Raw genomic sequence first — 26,615 nt, forward strand, 5'->3', positions numbered from 1 at the left:
TGAATTTTATCTCAAAATTAATATTAGAACTTTTAATTTAGAAGCGTAAAATTTCCGACTAAAGGAATATATAAGTCGAATTATGACACAGTGTGTTTCACTCAAAAAGAAGCACAGCTGAAAATGCAGTATTGAAAAAGAGAGTTTGCGGATGTTTCGGTAAACAGCACGAATCCCTGCTCGATTGATCGGGTGGAGGATTAACAGGCCTCGGCTCGAATTGTGAAGTCGTTACATCGTCACTGAAACGTGTAAGTCGGCTTGCGAAAAGTCTTTTTTTTCCTCTCTCTTCATTGATCGCCAGAGCGAGTGATCGCTTCCTTGTGCATTAGGATCAATGGCTTTCGTTGGCTTCCAAGTTTTGGATTCTAGTTTTCTTGCCCCCCGGGGATTTCGGTCCTCGGTTCAATTTTTAACAATTCATTCCACAAAACGAGTCGCAATGTATGACTGGTTAGTAAAATATTAGTAAAATTCTATTTTATTTATATATATCCTGTTGAAGTGCTGATTGATAATTGAAAACCTGTTAAATAAATATTATTTGAATGTGGTAGATAGAATTAATATAAATATAAAAATTTCGACTTAAATTAATCTACTAATCTAAATTAATCTACTAATCTATTTTCAAATCTAGTAGAATATATTTTCCATTAGATTATCTTGATCATTCCCTTTTTTGACATGAACATTAGTGTAAGAAACATAAATTTGTATAAAGGACTTTGTCGAAATTAGAAAACAATGAGTTCCAAACAAAGCTTCCTTCGCTAAAATTTGGTAACTTGTGATTCCATGGACTCCTCATTAAGATTTGTGAATTAAATTCTATACGCTTGGAAGAATATTATATAGAATATTATATGAAGAATATTTTCTATTAAAATACTACTTTATCATATATATCAACAATTTGCATATTGTTGATATTGTACATAAATTGCATATTATACATAAATTAGTAGCATATCTTGTAGCATATTTATATTTATTTTGAGATTATTAAAACATATATATATATATATATATTTGACTAGTTACCTAAATATACTGATTATAAAAAAAGAAATAAAAAAGGAAAATCAGAAGATGTTATGTTCCCACAATATGTATTAGTAAGTTATATATTCACTAAAAAAAAAAAATATAGAAAATACAGAAAGAGAAGTGTATTCCTAATTGAAAATAATTTCAATAGTATTGAATTTCATGGCCGATAATAATAAAAGCGCAGGACTCGCATTACGGAACCGCTTATCCGGACAACAGTAGTCAAATCAAACACGAAGCTATTAACTAGGTCAACATTTCGGGTTTGGGGTACTTAGTCCTGACTACTTGGTACCTTCGTCAGTGAGCTGCACGTCATATGTATGTATTTGCACATATACAAAGCATGAATTCCACGGTGAACAAGAGCAAAGCAGCCGTGTCGGACGGTCTTAAATAAATATCTAATGTGCAGGGGTCGTACGGACTCTCGATGCCCCCACCAATATTGTTTTAGGCACGGCCCTTGGCTAGCGAAGTTTTGTAACTCGAGAAACGAGCGCCACTCGTGGCTGCAACGGACAAGATACCAATAGGTGTCGGAAGATCTAGTCGAGTACTTAAGTTCTCGAGATATCCTGTCTACACTTGTGTTCCTGTATCCTGTAACGCAACATCTATACTTCTGTGTGAACTGTGGCAGCTGCCAATTTTTCTATACCAATATAGGTATTGTATCTATGCTTCTCTATGATCTATGATTACAATTCTATCTTAAGCGTTTTTCACTCTATATCATTTTCGTTCGTTCATTGTCAGAGTTATTTAAACACTTGTTTAAAATGGCGGAATGTAAAGGAGGAATATTTAAATATTTCGAAAGTTAGAAAGTAGTGAATTAGAATTTATTAAAATAGTGAAAAAGGAAGTTTAAGGAAGTAAAGGAAGTTCAAGAATGATTGTTACGATGAAAAATTACTAATTGATATAAATCCATAATGAAGATAAATGAGAAATCAAGTGAATGATGTATTATAATTATATATACATGTATGTATTTCATGATATATGTGTAATATATCTATCTATATGTAATATATATATACACATACCATGAGATATCATATAATAGTTATTGATTAAAAACTCCCTTAACAAATTCGAATTTGTCTATCGCTTGATTTCAGATTGATGGTATAATATTACAAATTGTTGATAACCATCTTATCAGATCAAACACTTCTTATTAGTTTTTTCGATAAATATTTTCATGACAAAAATCTAATTGCAAATATTGTTTCAGGTTTTCTTCAAGAAAGCAGAATGCTCCTTAATAAACGCAGCAGGTACGTATACCGATTCTATCTTCTTCTCGTTTCTCGTTTCGTTCGATGTAAGAGCTTCGCTTCTACTGGTATTTGTTACGGAAATAATTAATTAGTAGCAGAAAGTTCTCCCACTTTGTCGCTCTTTTTCTTGCTTTTTCTAACTGTGTGCCCCTCTTCTTTTCGGTATACCGACTCATAGCTGCGCTCAGTCGGCTGCTGAACCCCTTTTGCTCATGCAACCCTTATTACCGTGTCGCAGCTCGGTTAACACGAGCGGGTTAATGAAAAGCTCGAGCAAATATAGAATTTCTCGTAAAAACTACAAATTACTGCTGTGTCGGGTGCATAGCCGCGTGCAACGTACTTCGTCCTCCTACTCTTTTCTTTCTCTCACCCTTCTCTCCATTCCGTTTCTCTCTTCTTCCTTTTTTTTTTTCGTCCGCGAAATTATACAACGGTATAATACGCGAGAATAATAAAATATTTCTGGACGTACTTCGCGTCCCGAAGATCGCGTCGGGATTTTATGACGGAGAATTCGCGGGATCGTGTGCGAGATGAAAACGCTATTCGAATATGTCCGCGTTTCACGGGTTTTTTCTCGTGCCGCTTAAAAGGCCGAAATGAACGTGCCCGTAAAGTTTTTAATTTCGCAAGAACCGTGCTACCTCTACCGTAAATGTTCCGTGAAAAAAAAGTAGCGTCCGAAAGAAAAGAGTAAAACAACCATGATCAAAATGCTAAATATATATATATATATATATATATATTTTATACGTGTATATCTTTCCCTATGTATAATTAATACCGCGATCTGCTAGTAAATTTTGTTAATCTTCAATACTTGTACTAACTAAATGATTAAATTTCGCGAGTGAGATAGTTTTTTTTTTTTTAAAGATATAATCAGAGATTTTTCCGAATATCTTTTGGAAGAAATACTTTGATCTCCTTCCATCTGTTTTCAATTTTTATTTTCAAGATTATGCTTGATTATACAATATAGCTAGAAAAATTTTGTACAAATAGCAAGTTTGATCAACTATTTCTATCATTACAAAAGATACGATATTAAAGGAAATAATTTTAGATATTAATATTAATTACTTATTTTAGATATTAATATTAATTACGATATAATAACGTTAAGATGATATTAATAGATATTAATATTTAACGTCATTAACACAAGACGGTAAGATGACTCGTTCCCAATGAACCGCTGATCGAAACGAATTACGGACGTCAAAGCAACGCTTCTGTTTCAACGATTGCAACCCCTCAAAGAGTCCATATAGTTCCACGTGATTCTAGACGCAAACACGATGAATTTACGGCTAGCCGTATAAGCAGTAGGAACAAAGACAACACGCCAGGTTATCTCGCATTATATTATTACACTTTTGGCCCGTGTTTGTCAGTTTAAAACCAGGAGCCATTAGCAGGTATTATTTTAGCCGTGATCCACCGTTAGCGGGAACAATGGCGTCACTACGGGTTACGTCCCACGATATTAAATGAGGCGAAGTGATACATTTCGAGGGGATAGTCGAGCAAATAGGGATGATGCGGTGATGGCACGAGGGATAGGAAAGGAAAAGGGAGAGCAGAGAAAGAGAAAGAGACACGATGATATAGAGAAGGAAATCAGAATAGAAAGGGAGAATGAGAAAGGAAGATATAGAGGGAAATAGAGAGGGAACCTGGTCAGAAGCACAAGGGTTGAGAAGAGGAAAGGGACACAGCACGTATTACGTTACGCCCCTGGGCTGTGTAAATACCACAGCGCTGTAATCTAGAGTTAATGGTGCTCTCATGATACGAATGTCTATTAAAGCCCTCGAAACTTATCTACAAGAACTACCGAGGATGTTCTTTGTGGAATGAACTTGATAATACTTACTCTCGTCCGTTGCCTGTTTCATCTCAAAAATAAATGGCCTTTCAATTCTTCATTACCGCGAATATTTAAAAAGAATCTCACGAAGAAAAAGTAAATCAATTTCAAAGAATTTCATAATAAATTCTCTTGCGTAGCTGTACACTTTAGAGTTAAATTTTACTAAACTTATTTTGTCATCTTTATTTTGTCATAAAATATTCATAAAATTAATTCACTCCACTGAACTCAGTGACTCAGATTAAGTATTGCGGTTTTGGAAATGAAACGTAGCTTTGCGCGTGCGGGGTTCTTTGACGCGAACGATCAAAATTGAATGTGATTTATCGAGGACTGTGACATGCGACGTCGCATAATATGTCAGCCGAGGCAACAGGCGAAAATAATAGTTTGGAGAATTGTAGGCGATATCAATGCGCAACCGGCTGGCAGTGTCTCTGACAGCGCAATTATCTGGTCTCGCTTGCGGTTGCACGCCAACCCCTTTTATTATCACCATCCCCAGAATCAGCGCTCCTATCATACACGTTCTGCCCTAATGCTCGCGTATTGCCGGGGATTGTCAGATGATATCTGTCGAGCCTTGTTATAAATCACTCTGACATTTTTGCATATATATTAGTTTTTCTTAATTTCTTCCTTTTTCTCCGCAATGATGCCACCAAGATGTTCTGCCATTTGAAAAATCTCTAATTTAAACGAACAGAATATTATTTAATTCATTCTATGATATAATTAATACATAAAATTTGTATTCATTCATCTTTGGAAATATTCTAATTCGAAAGAAAAGATTTAATCTACATGCGATTGAACGATTACGATATGTATAGTTGAGTAATTTTCTTACTGACGTTTTTGTTAATATTAAAAAATTTCTATCTCAGAGATCAAAGTATACAGATATTTGATTTATGTAGTTATAGCGATCGAGATACGTGTGATTGTTAATAGCGATGATTTAGAGAATTCTGGTATCTAGTTTCGTCGAACGCTATTGATTAAAAGACAATTTGTCTGACCATTTATGATTCTACGTACGAACATCCTGCGGTTTCGAGGTCTCTCTATTATTTCCGGCCACGGTTACAATACCGATATTGAACAGTAATCAAAATTCGTAGTAATCAAAACTCGCGTATTCGTATTTAACGAAAATAGGCGAACGTATGAGATTAGATCACTCTGAAGTGACCGTGTCATTTATTTTCGTGTCATAAAAATTGCAGTATGAGTGTGCACGCGCATCGAAATTGTAAATTGAATTTTTTCTCTCCAGGTATAAGTGATTTTGAAAATTTATCTAGATCAATCCAATTAAACGTGGATCTATCGGAAATAGAATAGTTTTCTCTAATGAAAAACGTATAACGATACTAATAAAAGAGAGAGAAAAAAGAAATGCGACAGAAAAAAGGAACGAATCTACTAGTTGTATGCATTCATTGATAACTAAAAAAAAACTATTACAGACCGATCAATCCTTCATTGATACAACGCAGGTACCTACATCTTTCTAATTTAAATGCAACTTGGACTTCTTTTATTTATCTTGGACTTCTTTTGTTTCATTGATTATCATTGAGCCAAGTGAAAAGCTCTTTTCCCGGACGACACGCGAACGAATCGATACTTGGAACGAAGAGCCCGAAGGCGCGATTGTATAATAAAATAGAGCCGGTCGCGACAGATGAAACGTTGAAACGGTGGACAGGTTCACGCGTACGTGCACACGTGTCGAACGTCCCTGGCCACGTTAGCACGCACCTGTCAACTCAGAATGTAATCGCGGAAATCAAAGAGACTGTGTTCAACGACGCGAAAGATTCTGCATTGATAGAGCCGCATTTGCCGAGGTGACAGCGAAAAGAGACGATCCAAGGGGTGTTACTAGGCAGGAAGCCATTTTGAGTTACTGACTTGATTAACGAACAGTCGGGAGAACAAGAGAGAAAGAGAGCCAGGAGAGGGTGTACATCTGTGCCTTTGCACGAGAAGCAACAGTGGGAATTCTTGTTTCAACTAGCGAAAGGGAATCCTTATGTACGTGATAATCGAATAACAATGGTTTCGTTGGTCGGTGTCGTCATGATTACGCGACTGATTATCCTCTGTTGCAACTTACGGAGGATGCGTTCGATTATTCATTCGTCGACTATAGTCTTCTTTTGTTTCTTCATTGTAAATTTTTTTTTTTTTTTTGAGGATATGACAAGGATATGATGATAAGACTGAAGATATTTATACAGAGTGCAACTAGTATTCTATTTTGAGTTGATCCTGTTGAAATTTTTCAATTCTCAAATGCATTAAAAATCAGACCACTAATAGAATGATGAAACCTTATCACAGATAATACTCACGTATTAGAAAACCACCGTGTTAAACGTTACGAAGCCTATATCCGGTATCGTGCTCTTCTCGAAGAAACTACGGATATCCAAGAGATCCGGCGAAAACGATGCCTCGGTTAACGATTAATCAGGAAAGAGACAGAGGAGACGTCCTCCAGATACGGATATTCCTTTTGTTTGAATCCTTTTTTTTTTTTCGCGGAATGCTCGCAGCGAAACCGGAAGGGCCGTTTGAACGTCGAAAAGGAGGAGCAGCGTTGGAGGAAATAGCGACGTTTTAAGACCTTAAATTCTAGATTTATATCGTGCAACGCTAGGCAAAGCCAGGCCTGGCACGATGACAGCTTTCGGATCGCTGGCAACCCTTCGGCCCATGGATGTGATTGGCTGTCTCTAGGGGTGGTGGGTGTGGCCCCCGCGGAAACCATCATCCCCGTCGGACGTCGAGACTTCACAGGATCCCCTCTACTTTTCCATCCCTCTGGAATGTGCAGCTTACCTAAACGAGTCCTCTCGACTCCCCAGGCGTTTTGGAGGGGATCGCTGGAACTTCCTCAAGGGGAAATACTGGGAGGGAGAGGGGTGACAAAAGAAGAGGGAGGTATCTGTGTCTAGGGACGGATAATCGGTCCGCATTACTGCCTCTTTCTCTCTTTCTCTCTTTCTCTTCGCCCATTCCATCCGTCTTTTTCTTCCTCTCTTTTTCTCTGTCCCTATCTCTCTTCCTTTCTGTCTTCGTCAAATGCTTTGTAAAGTCTGCAATAACGCTTTGAACGATGTCCGCCGTTCTTTTTCCTTTCCTTTTTTTCTTTCTCTTTTTTTTGGCAGAGGAGAAAAATATGATGGAAATTCGCGTGATACCCGAGCGATAATTCCCTCCGTTCCTGTTCGAGTTTTCTTATGGTAATGCACGGATTTCTTGTTCAGGGTTGATGATTTTATTTCCTCGTTATCTCGACACACGTATTATAGCGCTTTATAGGGCTGTAATAAAGAGATTATATATAGAATGCAACAGATTATACAGAAGGGTTGTTAAATTATTGTTTCCTCGTCGGGACCTTTTTTTTTTTTGCTTTTAAGATTCGACATTCGTCCGGTGCCAGGTTGCTTTCGATAAGAGTAGGCTTTAATTTATTCAGTGGTAGGCTTTAACTTATTCTGTTCACTGTTTTATAATAGACTGTTGGAGTTGAACGAATATTATCAACGAAATTTTGCTAATCCGGTATTAATAAGTGCTCTTAGATGAGAGCAACAAGTTTGGTCTTTCATCCACTTTTAACGAATTATCTGATGAAAAATAAATATCCGAGAAATATTCGATTCCTCTCGTGAGCGGAATGTTAAATTAACATTGACTATGGAAAATGACAGTCGGGCTAAATTCATAATGATATCTACTTAGTTACGAAGGAACGAAGGACCTATGCAGATTTTCCGAACTTCTCAGCACTCTGACTGTATTCAGACTGTCGTTGCATACCTACGAGGGTTCCCGAGCTGAATTCTCATCACGAGGAAACCCGTCGGGATTTCACGCGTCGGCTCGCATTACTGAATCCTACATCGAGTTACAGGGATTATAACGAGTCGAGATACTTAGGTTCTAAGTTCTTTTCTCACAACAAAGCTTCATACAGTCCTTATAACGCTGCTTACTTTGTATTCTTCTTCCACGATATTCGCTGTAACAATTGTTAAAGCATAAAAATTCGTTCGCTCTTTTTCTGTAGAAAAATCAGAGTATATAACACACAGTATTATAATTACATCAATCTGATGTTTCGATGATGAGGTCAATCTGAATAATTCCTGAAAGAGAAATTTATCACTGTTGGTGGTAGCTAATCACAAAGTGTATTAAATAAACTAACTTCGTTAATTTAATTAATACAACATGCGTGTTGCATCTTATGTACGATTATGACGTTTCATATCGTTTTAAACATTGCGCATAATTAACAATTAATCCTTTCATACAGATCAGAAGCTCTTTATTAATGAAATTAAAGAGTATTAAACTAATTTTTAGAAAAACGACTGAATTCTTGAACCGAGCCTATTAGAATATAAGATATTACGACGAGTAGAGCTTGTACTTCGTATTAAAGAAAATCTCGTTCCGAGGGTTTGGATTATCTTGTATTTAAACATCATCGGTGAATTTCTTTTCGAAACGTATAAGCAATCGACGTTATGCAGATTTGAAAACTTATTTAATCCACGAATAAGTCGAATAAACTCTTGCGAGCGAGTCCTCTACCGCCGATAGAGAGATCGAACGATGAAATTATCATAACGATCCGAGGAAAAAGCGAGTGTCTCACGAATCAGAAAGCGGGGGAGATGGTTTTGGGGTAATTCGAACCGGGGCTCTCGTCGCGTGCACTAAGTGTTCCTCTGGCGCTCCAAGCAGAAAACACATCGGCGAGGGTGGTGGTGCTGGCGCTATCATGGCGCTCGGGGCTCATGCAGCTGACGGCTCAATTATCTCAGCGAGGGTCTCACACAGTCACGCCTGCGACCAAACCTACCCCCCGGTACTTACTCTCAGGATCCTTGAAACAGCCAACCCCAACTCCATTGTCCTCCAGCTATTAACTGCCTCTTCTCCGTCCCGAATGAAGGACTCGTTGCTTTCGAATGCTTTGACTCCTGTCACGCAATCGGGTGCCACTGACTGCTCCGATAACGCGTTCTCCTATTGGCGAGTTAATCCCTTTCGAGAATTCGCCAGCTGATGAACCATGCATGAATAATTCGCCAATTGTTTCGAGGAGAGGGATTGCGGAGAAATTGAAATTAATATATCCCTGTGGGAGGTAATTTTTATTTAACTATTTAGCTCTGTAATGTTAATGTAATTGTGATTAATGTTTTGGGACGTGGAGTAGATGATGTAGTTATATAACAGGATTACAGAACGGTTCTTTGAACGAAGTTAACTTAAAAAAAAAGGAAGTAGCATAAATTCGTTGATTTTATACAGAAACCTAGTGTTTTCTGACGTCAAAAACATCGCGTCCCAGATAGACCCTAGTTGAAAAGGTATCGTAAATCGTATTCGATTTCTTCATTTGAGATTAGGGTGCAAACAGTGGACAATTAAGGGTACCGGAAGTCAATATCTTGGACGGTAGTCTTTCTTTGAAACCGGTAATGTGGCCATTAGTAGCAGACACTCCTTGTCCTGTTTTGAAATAACTTAAGGCGAACAATTTTCGGCATATATAGTTACATATTTCACTTTCAAATAACTGAGATGACACTCATCATCGCCAATAGCAAGATACAGGGAATAATGTGCTTTCGTAAAGCATTTGATTGCAACGAATGAAAAATGAAAAAAAAAACCCCCCAGTTGCGTTAAATACAGAAGAAAATGAAGTCGATTGATTTCACCGGTTTTAACCGGGAACGGATTTCTGTTGCAGGTTTTCTTCGTTTGAGCTTCTTCGATGCACTAATGGAAATGAAATCCCTTAGGATAAAGGCTCCGGACAGCAGCTTCGACAAAGGTGAGTTCAGTCGACCCTTAAAACTCAATCTCGACCCCGATGTTACCTGCTCATGCTCTTGTTCGTCGTTTCAATGATTACGCGAAAACATTGAAAATACCCGGCCGCCCTAGTCCCTCGTTACAGCGAGTTAATCAACTTATTAATTAATATTATCCGGCCTGTCTCCCTTAATAGGGGAAGATCAGCGTCGAATAAAGCCGGCTACTCCTTCGAAGGGTGATCGAAACCAATAAAAAGTCGAGCCCGATCTTCCCTTCGCGGGACTTGGACGAAAAGAGTTTAATTGTTAATTAAATCATCCTTCTTTTTAAATTGGATTAGATCTTCTTTTTGGCGAAAAGTCAGATTTTCTTTGAAGATCAGCCGGGTTACGAATACGGCTTACGATAGAGTTTGTTGAATTTTTTGCGTTTATCTATCGCGAGTTCTAATAATTTTTCTCAGATTCTGAAACTTTTGAAATCCACGATTAATGAAATTGATTCACCTCTTACTTCAAACGAGCGGACGGCGTTTCAGTATTTTTCGAAATTTCTCTGCCATATTTCTCGCGGAAAAACAATTATTAGACGAGTTTGCATTGTTGAAATGCGTCAACGTGTTCGGAACACGTTCTTTTTTGTAACGCGGGTGCTTGCGCGTTAAATGAAACGAGCATCGCATCCGAGATAATTTAAAGAGCGGAGAAGAAAATACTGGAAGGACGACGATCAGGATAACGATGGTTTACATAAAGCTGAGCGACGAGAGTTTATGACTCTCGATACGAAGCCGGTTGTTTGCCCGTTTTTCCCCGTGTTCTTCTTTTCCGTCTCGGTGTCTCACGCCGAAGCCTTGGAAAAAAGATCCCGACAAAGAAGAAAGGAAGACTGCTCGTTAGTATGGCGAGACCGTAGAGCAAATAAAACAACGAGGACCAAGCGAGGTGCCAGCAGCGAGAAACAGCGTTCATCGCTCTTCTTCACGCGCGACTTCTTCCTACGTCATCTCGTTACGTACGAGGAAGAGCAGGTAACGTTCCGCAAAGTGAACGTCGAGGAAAAGACTCCCTTTTTGCAAATACGGATCGTGCGCTGTCCTTTTACACAGTCTCCCGTTGTCCTTTCTTTTCTATCTGATTCGTCGACAGGACCAGACAAAGGAAACGGAGAGAACGCGCAACTAAAACGAGAAAGCAAAAAAAAAAAAAAAAAAAAAAAAAAAAAAAAAAAAAGAAAAAAGAAAAAGAAAATGACGAAAGAAGGAAGGACTTTTGATCTTTTGAAGTCTCGTTAGTATCAAAAATGTCGAAAAATGAAATGCCCAAGGATCTTTGAAGCATCGAATTTTTATATTTATTCGTATATACGTACATATATTTGGTGCGGTATCTTCTTGAAAAATAATGCGCGGTATGGGAAGCGAATCAATTTCTTCTTCATCTTTTCCTCGCGTAAGAAGATGGTGAATGAAGATATCGGTGGAGATGAAACACGGTGGAGAACTTGCGTCTAGCGTTACCTGGGGATTGTTCGACGGTCGCGTTGCTTATATTGAATCTGTTGGAGGTAATAAAACAGTCGTTGGCTGGAACGTCGTATTTCAATCGTTTCGCCATTGTGAAACCGTGGACTTGAGGGAAGTACGCTACATACATATAGGTTCGGGAGTACACGCATTTTCTATACATGTATATATAGCTGTACATATTTTGTCAGGCACGTTGATCACGTAACAACCAATGGACGTTTCCTTGCAAAGTGTGTATTCATGTAAGTACATGATATTATTCCGGAGAACGAAGAGGTTTTTTTCATTTATGCGGCTGCAATGGAAATTGATAAGTTACGCAACGATAAACGGCGTAGAAAGCTAATAAACGCTGCATTGTTGAGATCAAAGAGAAAGAGGAAGAAAAAGAGACGTGAAGATGTAAAGAAATTCAACATAAAAAATTTAATGGCGAACGAACACCATTCCAGAACGACATCCTTGAAAGATACGCCTCGTCGAACTAAATCGAGACTAAATCTCTCGTCACGCTATTTCCAATCGTTTAATCCCGTTTATGTCGCGAATAAGTCTCCCTTTAAACCTGCCATTCAGATTACAAATACCAATCAACTACTCCACAGTACCACTGCCATTCCTATCACTTCGAAATCATCCCCTCAATTACGACACCGAATAATTGAAGGCGAAACTCTCCCTATGGTGGTATATATCGGTTCCGTAGGCATATCGGGTCTGGCACGCCGATCACGAACGATTAAAAGAAAGATCACGGAAGCCTCGTGGCTGTAATTCGAGCGCGGTTTATTGTCACGCGCGGTGCATGGTAACGTACCCCCATAGCCTCACCCCCTCCCCCTCCCCCCGGTCCGTTCTTCCCCCACCGGAAACCATTTGTCCAGGCATAGCCACAGAGTGTGTAAACACGCGGAGAAGGGGGTTTGGCCTCTCTCGTACGAGGTTACGAGGGTGCACCACGGAGATGGTGAGGCAAAACCGAGCCGAGGGGTAGGGGGTTGATTTTCGTTCTGGGATGTAGGCGCAGAGACCGGGTGCAGAAATCGTGTGGGTTTCTATCCCCGCGGGCTATATCCCCGGAATCAGCTGCCAGATTATTCTATTACCGCGTATCAACATGGGGTTTGTTTGGTCTGAAAACACGAGCCCGCCACATTGTTTCAGCCAGATAAAGAATTTAACGTCGGGTAATTAAAAGGACTGGCCTCGGGGACAGGTCCGTCGAGGGGCCACCAGGACAGTTTTGCTACTTCGAATGTAGACGTCCGCCGTCTCCGACGGTGTTCTCGCGCCCGTAAATCCCTCCTGGGGACATTTTGTGCCTCCGTTTAGTTTCGCGACTCTTCGCCGTGGAAATTGATTGTCGGCGACGTGGAAACGAGATCGACGCGTCACGCAAAAAAAAAAAAAAAAAAGGAGAAAAAAAATATCTCGGTGGAAGTGAACGATATGGGAGAAAAAAGTAATTTAGCAAAGTCTTATCACGTCACGTCTCTGGCAATTTTAAAGTTTTTTAAGTGCGTAAATTTTAAAGGCGACTCGTAAGACATTTTTAGCTTCTCAAGATATTACTCGCGATTGTGATAGAAAGTTTGCAAATTTTTGTCTGATAATTTTCGACTGCCACTTATTATTTGTAACGAAAGAGAATCAGAGGTGGAAGATGTCCAGCAGAGCGCAGATTGGACCTGTTAACGTCGGTAGAAAGCGCGGAACGATAATTAAAAGTGTATTGATTTCGCCTGTTCGAATTACATTTCGAGAGGATCGTATAAATGTAATCGTTTTGCTCAATTTAATTATTGACGGTTGAAATTTTGTAATATTTGCAAATACTCGCGCGAATTTTGGTGGCTAGTTTTCGCGCGTATATGTACACGCACGTACGTGTACGTGGATCGTGCTCGACTCGCTGGAATACTCGCGTAACAGTTTCGTATGAAAATAAAGTCGGGATGATAGCTTTTTGTCCATGTGGTGATCAAAAATTTTCTCAAACACAAATCACATTTAATTCTTTGTGAATGACGATCCTAAAATATGCAAAATCTATCACCTTCTTTTTCAACAATTATCTAATCCGCCGTTGGACGGAAATTTTATTTAAAGAAATAGAGAGAAATTGTGCACGAAACATAAACTCAATTCTAGCTTCTATATCAAATATAATGTAATTAACGCTTTACCCGAAATTCAAATCGCGTCATTTCCACGTCCACCCGATACAATGGTAATAGCATAATAATGTCGCATAACTAACATAATCATTGTTTGATCATCAGTCGTGTCGCACCGTGTGGCAACATTGTTCGCCACTTTTACATGGCTCACGTAATTACGGCACCACGTTGCTTGCAACCCCCTCGAATCGTACATGATTACGCGCTAACGATTGTTCGCAAATATTTGCATTAACAGCGCATGCATAAATAACGCGAATCACGCGAAAACTGTTACCATCAGGTCCGACACGAATTTTCGTATTTGCATACAACGTCAGATATAGATATTGAGACATCCTTTTTACATGCGTTAAAGAATTCCGATGAACATTATTTTATTTAGTACATTATATCACAATGCAGCCGAATTCAAACATTCAATTTACATCATTAAATATCAACAGGCACCTTTTATACACAGGTGAAATAATATTACTAACAAATTTTACGAGTCGAATGTTAATGAATTCTCGCAAATAATAAAAAAATGGCAAAACATCGGTCCCCTGCGCTATTGTCTGAATAATAAATGTTAACTTTCGGCGGTCGATAAAATGAAAGAAACGAAACGAAACGAAACGAAACGAAACGAAACAAAACGAAACGAAACAGAGGGTATAGATATATCTATCGTTCATGAATGAAGAGCCTCTATGGACACTTTGAAAAAATTTGCTTCCCATTCGAGTGACCCGCCTCTCTCGCGGCGGTGCGAACAGACAGAAATTGTCAGCCGGGGGAAAATAACGAACCGTCAGTCGATTCGTCGCCGCCGAAACAATAACAATCGGCGTGTGCTCGACGATGCAGTAATTAAAATAAAATTAATTGGATTGGTCGTGTGCGCGTTCCCGTACGGGAACTTTCGAAGGAGATGGCTGTACAGCCGTAGGGGCGTTTTGTGCGTTATTGCATATAATGCACTGTTTATTCTGCATCCTCCCTCCGCGGCCCCCTTTCGTATACGTGCACGCACATACGCGGCAATCCGCTTCTTCTCTCTTCTTTGCTCTTCATGAATCTTTTCCAAGCGAGATAGGTACACGCGGCCCGTCCGTTGAATTTAAAGTATACACCTTCGATCCTGTCATCGTGATCCTCCACAAATTGCAAATCTTTGTGAAATTTGAAGATGCAGAGAGAAAGAAATCTTTAGCGTACGGACGTTGAACATCCAGCAGCCCATTTATTAATAAAGTGAAAATTACGAGGGCGTCTGATGTAATAGTTTTGAAGTTCAGCTTGGAAATTTGAAGCAGGGAATGTGAAATGGAAGATTGTTCGGCGTAGAAATTAATTTCGCCGAGATTCGGTTACATAAAAGGTCGGTTCTTGATTCGATTTGCGATAAACAGCGAAATGTGACAAACAGGTATTTAAAATGAAATTTCATTAATTAATTTAAGCATATACAGCTTCGCGCAACAAAATGGAAGGAAGGACATACACGAGTGAATAATGTATCGGAAATTTTCTTTTCGAGATTCTACTTCGAAACGAGGATATTATTACAGTAAATTATTTGTTGCAACCTGTGAGAACTATGTTCGTCACAATTAATTCCCTCTTTTCCTTACCTTCGCTTCTGGAATCCTTACTATTCAATCAAGTTCATTTTTTTTTTCTTTTTTTTTTTTTACAATTCTATCACACCCTGTACATGGAAACAGTGAAACCGGTGCTTCCGCGGAGCAATTATTAATTAAAGAACAAATATATTAATATGCAAATGTAGGGGAAACCCATGGAATAAGTACGCGTTAATATTGAGTTTCGAAAGTAATTTAAATATCGAAATTGTTGAAATCTGCGTCGACATTCGGGGTACATTCGGAATTCATACTACGTGGCTGGGGGTACGTCTCTTCTCCGCGGGTAATAATTCATTTCAACCGGAGCTTTCGAGATTTAGCCGTATACCGTTCGACCGATCGATTCACCTTTTCTCGATGGAACTGTGTGCACCGTGGTCTGGTTCATTAAAATTTCACCGAGCGAGTTGTCTTGATCTTTGATTTGCTCGGCGAAACTTCGCTCCATCGTGGAACCTTGCGGGGATCAGGCCGATTTCAGCTTCAAATTCACTTTGACTTCGACTGCTGCTTGGATTCCCACGGGATACATCGTTGGGACCCGTTCGAACTTCTTCTTCTTCTTCTTCTTCTTCTTCTTCTTCTTCTCGTTTTACTGGAAAAATCGAGCAAAGATACCCTGCTCCATTTTCGTTATCTCGATAGATAGCTGCGCCGTTAAAGAATAGCTGCACTCACAGTTCGAAAAGACCACTCCATTTCGACGATCTGTCGCTGTATCTGCCATTTAACCAGAAAAATATTTCCAGTGATTTTATTGTCTCGCTGTGATTGTTTCTTTTTTTTTTTTTTTTCATTCAGGAATGAAATGTGTTCGATCTCATTGGAAATTTTCGCCTAAATGTTATCACTTTTAAATTATATCTTTTAATAGGCAGCATAAATTTATAGTTTGTCGATTTCATCGATGCCGCTTTTAATTATTAATTTATACATTTCGTTCATGCTCGAACGTTCGCTGCCACGAATTTTCAAAGTGTCCAACGTTGATGCAAATTTTTTTTTTTTTTTTATGTAAAATACGTTTTTAAATGCCGCATCTTTTCATTTTCTTCTCCCTAAATGACGGAAATAAACGTTTCAAAGCGTTTCGCAGCAAGAATTATTTGCGGTCGGTGCATGCGCGGGGCTCCTAAATCCAATAATGATCAGAATATTACCCTAAAAGTAAGGTTTCACGTTATTTCCATCGTGTGTCAGCGTAATTTTATAAACACTTTGAAAATTTTGCGTCGCGGTCCGGCTTCGCGCGCTGAGATTGCTTGCCGTTTTAAGGTTTCGTCTACTCCGGTGGAAAATAATTACAAAATCACAGAACGGAACACTTTAAATCTTTCGTCAGCCTTTTGAGAAGCAGCATTTGTTCAGCTTCCCCACCGGTCCGGTCCCGACATTCCCCGAACGGTTATTCATATTTTTCGGAAAGTATATTTAAACGGGGAGGGGGCCGAGGGAGAAAATTTTTTTCCAAGCGCGACACAATTCCTTCGTTATTAAATAGACTCGTAGAACGCAAGAGAGTCAATAAAGCATTTTTATTACAGCGTTTTTTCTACCCTTTTCCCCTCCTTTCTCGTTTCCCTCATCCCTCGTCTCGTCTCCCCTCATTCCACCACCCGATTCGATACGAATCAATTTGACATACAGAACAAAATTATTTTTCAATTTTTCGCTCCGGAAATACTTTCCGCTGACAAATTCAAATTCCATGAGAAGACCGTGTGTCACATACGTGTACGACTCGATGCTGCTTATCAGTTGTTAGGTTATATATCGAAATTTCCCATTGAATCGCGGTTAAGAAATCATCTATTGACGATGATACACCACGCAGAACGATATAAAAAGAATAATTCAGAATAATCGTTTAATTTTACCGTCTAAATTATCGTGAAATATTAACCTCGTGTAACTCTATTTAAAAAGAAAAAAAAAAAAAAAAAAAAAAAAATGAGTTGATTTAATTTGACTGAGATAAAATATCCGCAAATTTGGCGAAACCGTGTTAAATTGTGAAGTATACATTTAAAAGCTGCGATGTGGAGTGGTGTGAAAACGTGAGAAACTGCGAGCTGCGGGATAATTTATCGACAAAGAAGTAAATATAAGGAATCAGGCGGAAATGGCTGAGGTTGAGCCAACCGATGAAGATACTACGACCGAGTATCTCGATGATACCACGGATCTGCAAGTTACGGAGGATACAGAGGACACTGAGGAGGAGGAAGCAGATGAAACTGAGGGCTACGAGGAAACTGAAACCGAGGAGGAATTCGTAAAAGAAGGGGAAGATGTGGGCACCGTGGAAGAAGCCGAGGAAGCACGAGAGGAGGTTAGAAAGAAACGCAGAGGAAAGAAAGTGAGAAGTGAGATGGAACGGTGTATGAGACAGAAGTGGAAATGCGACGTGCCTCTTTGGCAGCTTTATGCGAAAACGTAAGGAAGCGGCTAGATTCGTTTCGCGAACTACTCTCGCAACGCGTCACCACGATTCACGATTTTCTCAGATTCGTGGAAGGCTACCAAGAACGCGAGATGGACGATTTTATGAAACACAGGAAGCCTGCCGATCTTAAGAAATTCCCGCGGGTTCATTCGGAGGAAGATCTGACCGCGCACCACAAGTGTTTGCCACTCAATGCCTTTCAGATGAAAGAACAGTTCAAGTTACCTGACAAGATGGACCGATCGAAGCTGATACGAATCTGGCGAAACATGCGCGCGAATCTGCCTGTTAGTATAAACTGTCATTAGACGGACTTGACCGCTTGCGCTGGTAACTGATTGCGGACCGTAACGAGTGACCGAACCGTATACAATAGAATTCGTCGCTTTCTTTGTTGAACTCGTCGGTATGAACATCACTGGATAGAAATTACCGAGAAGTAACAAATTTATTACTTGTTTCACTTAAACATACTTGGAACTGAGAAAATGTTACAATTTTGGAACAAAGAATTCTCGACGTGAATATTCAAGCTTTGGGAACATTTAAAATAACAATTCGAATTTTAACCTCAGAGTTCAGACGTGATCTGAAATTTCTGTTTCGAGACGAGTGCGTGTGAAACAATCCAACAATCAACCGAAATTAACAAGAAAGTGAAACGTATGTTTAGAGGTACGGAAAACAATTCTTGACAATTCTTCAGGTGCACTCTTCCAAATCAGACACCGCTGTAGAGGCGCCAGTATCGAGAATCGACAGCGAGAAATGGCCAGGCATGTGGCCGTGCACAACGAGAGACATGACGAACGAATTGCTAGAGAGGCGAAGACAGAAGCGAAAGGAACGGAAAGATCTGTTTCCCTGCGATCCGGCCGACGTGCGCGATGTTTTCGAAGACCCAACCAAAGATTATTCCGATCGCAAGGAATTGGGTCATGCACGAATCCCGCAATCGTGTCCTCCGCCGTGCAAGATGTCTGTCGATCGCGCTGCCGGCGAACAGCCCGGTTTAGTTAACGGTGATTACATAATTTTCGAGTTACCCTCGAAAACGCAGGGAAACAGAATCTATGCCGATGTGTGTCTTCGTGGGTTGAAGGGTATGCACTTGCCTGAACTGGGAGTTCTACGAACGCGCAGAAAAACGTGGAAGTTCTGCTTCTACCAAGCGATCGTTTCCCTCCTGGTTAAAACACAGCTGAGGTATTTGTTGAATTTGTTTAGCTTTGGATTTGGATTTTTAAGTTTTCCAGTTTTGCTTCTTACCTTTTTACCTGTTTTCTCATTTGCTTATTTATTTATTTAAACGGGAGGGAGGGAGGGAACCTGCCGAGGAAGGAAAGTAACGTAAGAAAAAAATGAACGCGAAACAAACAATAAATGCAAACAGCTAAAAATGAAACTGTAAATGTAAAGGAAACAATGTTACGTCATATTTGCGAAAGAGCATTGCTTTACGCATTGTACATTTAGTTCAGAGAATTAATTGAAGAGATCGAAAGTCTTTAATAATCCTAGCCATGTTAAAAATCTTGGATGTTGGATGGCTCAAGTCGTGATTCTTTTTTTTTTTCTTCTTTTTTTTTTTCTTTATAAACTTCGGAATTTTTTTACAAATTTTTCGTCGAACGCATCGTAGAAAAGTTTCCATCGGAGGGCTCTGCGCGAATATAAACTCGCGCGCGTATGGAATTCTATTTTAATTAAAACGAAGATATCCTATATTTAACGTGTAATTTCAATTCTCTTAAACAGTGTTCAATATCAAGGAAACCTACGTTGTAATATTTCCCTCTCCATGCATGTAGATCACTTTACCTTTAACCTTTTACAATTAAATTAAATCGCGCAACGTGCAAATTTTATTAATAACGTTCAACGAATCGACGTGTGTCTGCAAGATACAAGTACGCTTGGAGCGCGAACATCGATTACATCTACGACCATGCGTGGATGCTGTACACACACATGGGCATGATCAATGTCAAAGACAAGCAACGATTCGACGACATTGTCGTGTACAACTACAAGTACAGCATCGAGGTGAGATTAATTCAAGAGTTGAACGACGTTCCAATCGTCACCGACATCCCATGCGATTACGAGGAGAGGAACATGCGGCGGAAAACGATTCTGGAACGAAGCGAGCTGATGAACGTTCAGCTGGAGATCGGCTCGGAGAAGATAACCGACGAGCAAACAGCGCCAGTTCACAGAGGCGTCAAAAGGATCCAGGATTGGCTCGACAAACTGAAAGTACGTTATCGTAACTGTATATTCCGCACCGCTCGATTCTCCGTGGCGTTCTGGAAGGACAATCTGTTCTGGTACCTGTACAATCCGTATCGATGCGACAAATTCGGCTACTGGGACGACAGTGGGTACGCTTGCATCATGAAGTTCTGTTCCAAGCAATCTCTCACCAGGCATCTGATGATTCTCTTACTAAGAGCCTACGTTTACGCAACTCCAAAACCGGAGAAGAAGTCGGGAATGGCCGAGACATCCGCAGAAGGTACGGAATTATCAGCGACGACGGAAAGTGAAATCGAGTCGAAACAACCGAGCAACCAAGCTCGACAACCGGAGGAAGAAAAATTCTACGCGATCCAAATTTTCCACGTGTCCCACCTTTGCTGCCAGATCCACAACCTCAGGCTGTTGCAACGAGGCGCGCCGAAGCCAGCGAAACGGTACGTGAAGCGGAAGACCATCGACGATTGTCCTTTCGATCCTCTGGACATGAGAGATCCGTGCACGATCGAGCAAGAAGAAGGCGATTTGAAAGAATCGATCGAAAAGCCTACGTGGCTGAAACTGTACAAGATCACCTGGACCAAGTCTCTGGCTGTACCGCAGAAGAGGAAAGGCACGAAGGAATACGGCCTGGGGAAGATGCGCTGGCATCAGTACGTCGTGGAGGAGTCGAACAAATTATTTTCTCTGTGGGGCGAGATTCACATTACGGACGGTGTGTTCGAGATGGAAAACCGCGGGATGCAGACGTACGCTTGTTACGTTGTCTGCGCTGGCATGACGAGAATCACGGCGCCTGAATATTGGAGCTCGAAGACGCTGGACGTGATCGTCATGTGCGGCGACAGATATTACACGCACAGTAGACTGGAAGCCGAGTTCAAGTCGGCGAGGACCGAGTACAGCTACGTGAGCTGTTGGAACAGGTATTTGATGAGCCATTTCAAGATCGGCGAGACGATGTTCGAAGCGAAGGTTCTGCCAGCGATTTGCGGCCGGTTGTACGCGAAATCTGGAAAGTATCTGTGGCAATCTTTGGAGCAAATGTTCTTGAAGTATAAGTTTGGCATTCTGACGTGCGAAAGCTCCTGTCTTGGCGTGTTCAAATTCTGCGGCGCTTATTACATGTGCGACGTGAACTCTTTGGGCCCGCCGCTGTTCTCGTACGGCGAGGGAGCGGTTTATCTGTTGAGAGCCACGTATTTATTGAAGTTCATCACGGTCCTTGTATTGACTATTGGCTCGCCGGAATGCAGCCAGTTTGCTCTGAACCCTATCGAAATATTGAAGGTCGTCGATGTAGGCCCCTCCGCGTTCCCCGTTACGAGAGCCGAGAAGAAAGAGAAGAAAGACAGAGCTAAAAGGGTGACTAAAGTGGAGTGTCCGTACGACGAGGAGAAGAAAAAACAGATGAAAAAGTGGAAGCACAAGAGAGCGGAAACCACACGACTTATCGATAAGTTATGCTGCAAGGGTGAAAGATGATCGTTCGTTTCTGTCCTCTGTTACACTCGCGAATGTAATTCGTTTTAAATGCCACGTCTCAAGAATGTGACGAAGCTTTTTAGTTTCGTCGACATTGTTGTACCAATTGAATAAATATGACATTGTCTATTAATAATTTCACGTATCTGTTCTATTAATCGTAATATTTTAAATCAAATAACTTCAAAGAAATATCATCGAGCTTCATCGTAGAAGAAGCAAGTGGAATAAATTTTGCAATTATCTACCCGGATCTTACAGTACTTGTTTCATTTTCGCACGCACGAACTTACCCTCGAGAGGCTTTGCTCGTGTGCAAACGAAATCTGTCGTGTAACCACATGGTAATCGGAATGAAGGAAGAAACCACAGGGAAAAAATTGGTCGATTTCGAATTTAGGAGATAGAAGAGAAAAAAATAAAGGATCAGAATCTTTTAGGAACAGAAGAGCGAAAAGAAGCCGGTGGTTAAGTCGATCGTCTTTAGGTCTCAGTGCAGCAACGGCGCGGAACTTATTAAAGTTGTACCACAAGAGAACCTCTTAGTTCTCGGTCGCCGTCGGGATTTATGTACTTACCCCGAACTTGGCTCGAACTTTCCTCTCGCGCGGCGAAACTTACGGTGTCCATGAACTGGCGCTACCGCCGGTCTAGCTGCTCTTTCACTCCTATCGCACAATACTAATAATATAATCGTCAAGGCACGTCGAACTAAGTTTCAACTACAAACGCCCGTTGGAAACTGCCCAGGGATTTTAATCACTGATCTGTAACGCGGGACATTCTCTGCGCAGAGTATACGTACATTCCTGCGGCGAAAGCGATCACACGGAATTTTTTTTTTTTTTGTTTTTCTTGAAAAATCTGACTTTTCACCGTTGTTTAATATTAGGTTTATAAAAAATAGTATTATTTGTAAAAAGAACAGAGCAAATTGAGACGATACTCTCTTAATTCTCGATCGAAGGCTTTTCATAAAACGTCATTCTTAATTTTTCTAAAAGAAATTTTTCCATTTCTTGGAAGTGCAGTTTCCGCAGTTTCTAATTTTTAGAAACAGCTTCCAACCATTCATCTACTTTTTCCAAAGAACGGAAATCACAGAAATCACGGAAAGTGAAAGTAAAATGCCATCTGATATCTGTGTATCTCGAATCAATAATTTATTTCACTACCTATTATACACATCGATCGTAGGCTATATGTACAAACATATTTACATCCTAATTCGGTATTTACACGTCTGTCCCCTGCACGAGGGTAGGAAAGAAACACACCTGTCCGGTGTTTCGAATCTTTTTGACCGTCGACGAAACAAAAAATGAAAAAAAGAAAAGAAAAGAAAAGAGAAAGAGGAACGTAAAGACAGAAGAAACTTTAAGAATAATTTTACAACCGATATCTTGACTACGCCACTTCGAGGTCCGAGCTGTCGGTGTCTTGTTCGTGTTGTTGCTGTTGCTGTTGCTGCCTGGCCAGCGTCAAATGCTCGGCCACCTTGACCGTAGGCGTTGGAACGTTGTCGTCGGCGCGCTGACGTTGTTCCAGTTGAAGTTTCCGCATACGTTCCTGCTCTTCCCGTTTCTGTTTACGCCACTTGGCACGTCGGTTCTTGAACCACACCTGGAATAGGAAATGTTTGATGAGGGGAGCTCATCGTGTTCCAGCGATGTTTCTTTATGTTGGGAAAACGCTTGAAATGGAATCGAGGCGTGAAACGTGTAAATAGTTCCATCCCTCGCGATTTTTTTGGTTCTTTCTTTTTTATCTCTCTCTCTCTCTCTCTTTCTATCACTTTTAAGTTTGCCACATTAAGGGCAGCTGTTTTAATAAAATTTTTTTTTTCTTAATGCACAACTATAACAGTGAACGTCGTAAAGTGATAAATTTAAAGAATCGAATATCGAAACCTAGAAGATTACTGAAAATAATTACAAAAATAATTTATAAAGATTCGTGATAGCATATTGATTTTTCTCACTGAAAGAGAGAATGTCGCGCGTTGTTCAGATATGTAGTTTAAATCTTCTAATTATTTCGTACAATTATATTAGGATTTATGGATTGATTACTATGATTAATGACATTCCAATTGTAACGCCTCGCTCGTTTCACGGTTCATATTCAGTTATCGGTGTGCCAACGCTGTAACGACTAAACCTTAATTTCAATCACGGCAGGTAGAACCTCGTTTAATTGATAACCTCGTTTACCTGCTCGTCGGCGTATCTCGTTGATAGAACTCTTAACGAGGCGAGGGAGCCGTCGAAGATCAAAAGGCTTCATCCCACATTCGAAATCAGCATTCGTCCATCACGCTTGTCCGACTCGATTTAAAACGAAACGCCCAAACAATCGATATCTCTCTCTCTCTCTCTTGTTTGTTACCGATAGGATGCCTCATCGTTTCGAATATCGCATTGGTCCTGCCTCTTATCCGTTGAATTATGCAATAATCACACACCTCAGTATTCTATCTGTATCAAACATATTTTCCCCGACGTGTTTCACGATATTTGTCAAAACCGTCGTGCAAAAACCGTCGTGCAAAATTTATGCAAAATATTCTTCTGCACGCGCGTATGTGTGTGTCACCTTGTTAAGCTTTCCTTAATACCTCTACCGGTCTAAATATCTACGATGTGCACTGTGAGTGAATGTTTTCATCGCTCTCGTGGAATCGATAGATTATCCATCGACTTTGTCCACGAATATCTTAGACGTCAAGGTTTTTACGCTTCTGCTTTTACGACGTGTCGTCTGTGTCGTTTGTGTTTCGCTGCATTCTTGTTGATGCAATCACAGAAGATAGGAATAGACCGTCGCACGAGCAAACAACCTCGTGCTTCTTTCCAAACAGAGTGAAGACGCGGGCTCAATGCTTTAGGCCGTTCTCCCGAGTCTCTCCTTTTATATCTCTCCACATTCTCCACATTCTCCCCCTCCCCCACCCCCCTTCCACCCTTCTTCTCTCCTCTGCTTTTTTTTCAAAGTCGCCTTTCTACTAATTCTGTACAAACACCGAACACTCATGCCTCGATGCGGCAGGTGCGCTGCAGGTATATGTTGTTTCAAAGTCTTTAAAAACTCTCGAGACAAGGGATTTCCTTTGGCAAGGCCGACGACGCGGGTGGTCTCTGTTGGTCCACGATAAGTGTGAATGACTTTGGGATTGTACGATTGTTCGAAACAAATTGCCGCGCAACGAATAAAGACGTCCATTGATTCCACCCGCGTTCCATTATCGCGTGATCGTGATAACCCGGTCCAGAGTTTAGTACCTTCAGTAATTTCCGACAAATTTTCGTGATTCCAGACACGTTTACAAGCAGAAAGACCACGCGTTCGAGAACATTGTCATTCGACGATAAAAATTCTGCGATTGCGGACCATAACGAGTGACCGAAACCGTATACAACAGTTCGTCGCTTTCCTTTCGACCTCGTCGGCATGATATCACGTGGATAGAAATTATTGAGAAGTAACGTACTTAAAAAAAATTGAGAAAATATTGCAATTTCGGGACAAAAAGTTCTCGGCGTGCTACGTGGCACGTGGTTAAAACAACTCTTGCGTTAGTTTCGTCTCCTTGAGAAACGAAACGCGTCCGCTCCTTGAGAAAGCAGCAAACTGAAAGTGAGCATCGATCTTCTTTTTAAATAGAGTCACAATAGCGTGGCAGAAAAGGGTTCTTTGACAATCCAGTTTCAATGACACGGTCCTAAGTCCTTCTGAACGTCCTCGTTCAGAGCGACGCGCGATTCATTCCATTGAGCAGCAACCGATTTTAATTCCGGCCAACACGAAGCCCGACGATGTAGGAGAGCCGTTACGCGCGATGTTTGGTTAATAATAAAGAGGAAAGAAGAAAAAAAAAAAAAGAAAAACGTTTGTTCGATTAATCCGACGAACAGTGAATTCGGGCTTCGATAAATTATAAGGTCACCTCGTGACAAATTGACGATTGCGCGCAATGTAAATCGTCTCGCGACTTTAAATACATCGTGTTATAAATTCTACGCCCCTTCCTGGCGTGCTTTGTGTGCTTCTGCATGTATGTGTGTGACACATACACGATCGGGCACACATATAATTGAAGTAAACACATTATCGGCAAAGCTTTTAATCTAGCATGCAACTTGTTGCCTCGAGTCAAGCGTCCGCCAATAAGTACTGGCCGCAAATAATTTTAATGACCGTGTTAAAGAATTATGGAGTCGTCGTTGTCGATGCATTAAGGCAGCGAAGGCAGTCAGAGTCCTCGAGATGGTGAAAAAGTGGAGAAGCGTTTTGTCATCGGTACAAATTATGCCCCGACGATCCGAATGGTCAATGTTTGTCAAACGAAAACCTAATATTCACCCAGGTCTAAGACAATAATTTGTCAATTTAAATAGCTACCAGATTACCAGAGCTTCGAGGGTTCGTTTTTTTTTTTTCTGAAATTCTCACGACGCTATCGAGTTTCCCGCGATCAAACACAGAGGAAGACGAACGTACCGCTAACTAGTTAACAATAATTGAGGCTATTAGTCAGCAGAGTCTAATTCTATTACGTTCCTGCTGAAATATTCATCGTTGCCCTATCTCTCTCGAAACTCACCTCGATTCGTTCTTCCTTAAGATCGACCTGAAGCGCGAGTTGCTCTCTCAGTATCACGTCCGGATAATGTGTCTTGTCGAAAGTGGCTTCCAGTTGCTCCAGCTGTTCCTCCGTGAATATTGTCCTATGGCGGCGCTTCCTCTTCGCCATCGGTCCCACCGCCGCTGCGCTCGGATTTATTTGATAGGGATGAGCCGCGTGATAGAAGGCCGGTTGACCATGAAGCGAAACGCCGGCGGCTGCCATTGCTGCCACGTAGCCGCCGGAGTATAAACTAGGATACGCCGCGGCTGAAACGAAACAAAAGAATTTCCCGATGTTAGATTAAATCCATCCCCAGTAGCGCCATATTCTCTAAAATAATCCCTCTGTAACGAAATCTCTCTCTGCGACCAAAAAA

General features: G+C 40.6%; 2 protein-coding genes and 1 long non-coding RNA gene across 3 annotated transcripts in view; 2 read left to right on the forward strand and 1 right to left on the reverse strand.

The window, feature by feature from the left end:
• Positions 1–1,241: 1,241 nt before the first annotated feature.
• Positions 1,242–10,374, forward strand: LOC122536709. The gene is made up of 4 exons (XR_006308461.1): positions 1,242–1,374; positions 1,469–1,722; positions 2,297–2,339; positions 10,013–10,374. It is a non-coding gene; the product is annotated as an uncharacterized LOC122536709 (long non-coding RNA).
• Positions 10,375–17,533: 7,159 nt separating this feature from the next.
• LOC122536726 lies at positions 17,534–21,612 on the forward strand. The gene is made up of 4 exons (XM_043669328.1): positions 17,534–17,858; positions 17,930–18,155; positions 18,575–19,074; positions 19,773–21,612. Exons 1-4 carry the CDS (start codon positions 17,545–17,547, stop codon positions 21,610–21,612), a joined length of 2,880 nt encoding a protein of 959 aa, XP_043525263.1. The 5' UTR covers positions 17,534–17,544.
• Positions 21,613–22,767: 1,155 nt separating this feature from the next.
• LOC122536701 (homeobox protein goosecoid-like) overlaps positions 22,768–26,615 on the reverse strand; it is a 6,444-nt gene continuing 2,596 nt past the window's right edge. Inside the window, exons 2-3 of the mRNA XM_043669275.1 lie at positions 26,216–26,505; positions 22,768–23,235 (exon numbers count right to left, since the gene is read on the reverse strand). Coding sequence (XP_043525210.1) covers positions 23,020–23,235; positions 26,216–26,505 — 506 coding nt within the window. The 3' untranslated portion in view covers positions 22,768–23,019. The remainder of the gene's footprint in view (positions 23,236–26,215; positions 26,506–26,615) is intronic.

The sequence above is a fragment of the Frieseomelitta varia genome, unplaced genomic scaffold (assembly GCF_011392965.1).
Source record: "Frieseomelitta varia isolate USP_RPSP 00005682 unplaced genomic scaffold, Fvar_1.2 scaffold_867, whole genome shotgun sequence".
Classification (NCBI taxonomy): Eukaryota; Metazoa; Arthropoda; class Insecta; order Hymenoptera; family Apidae; genus Frieseomelitta; species Frieseomelitta varia.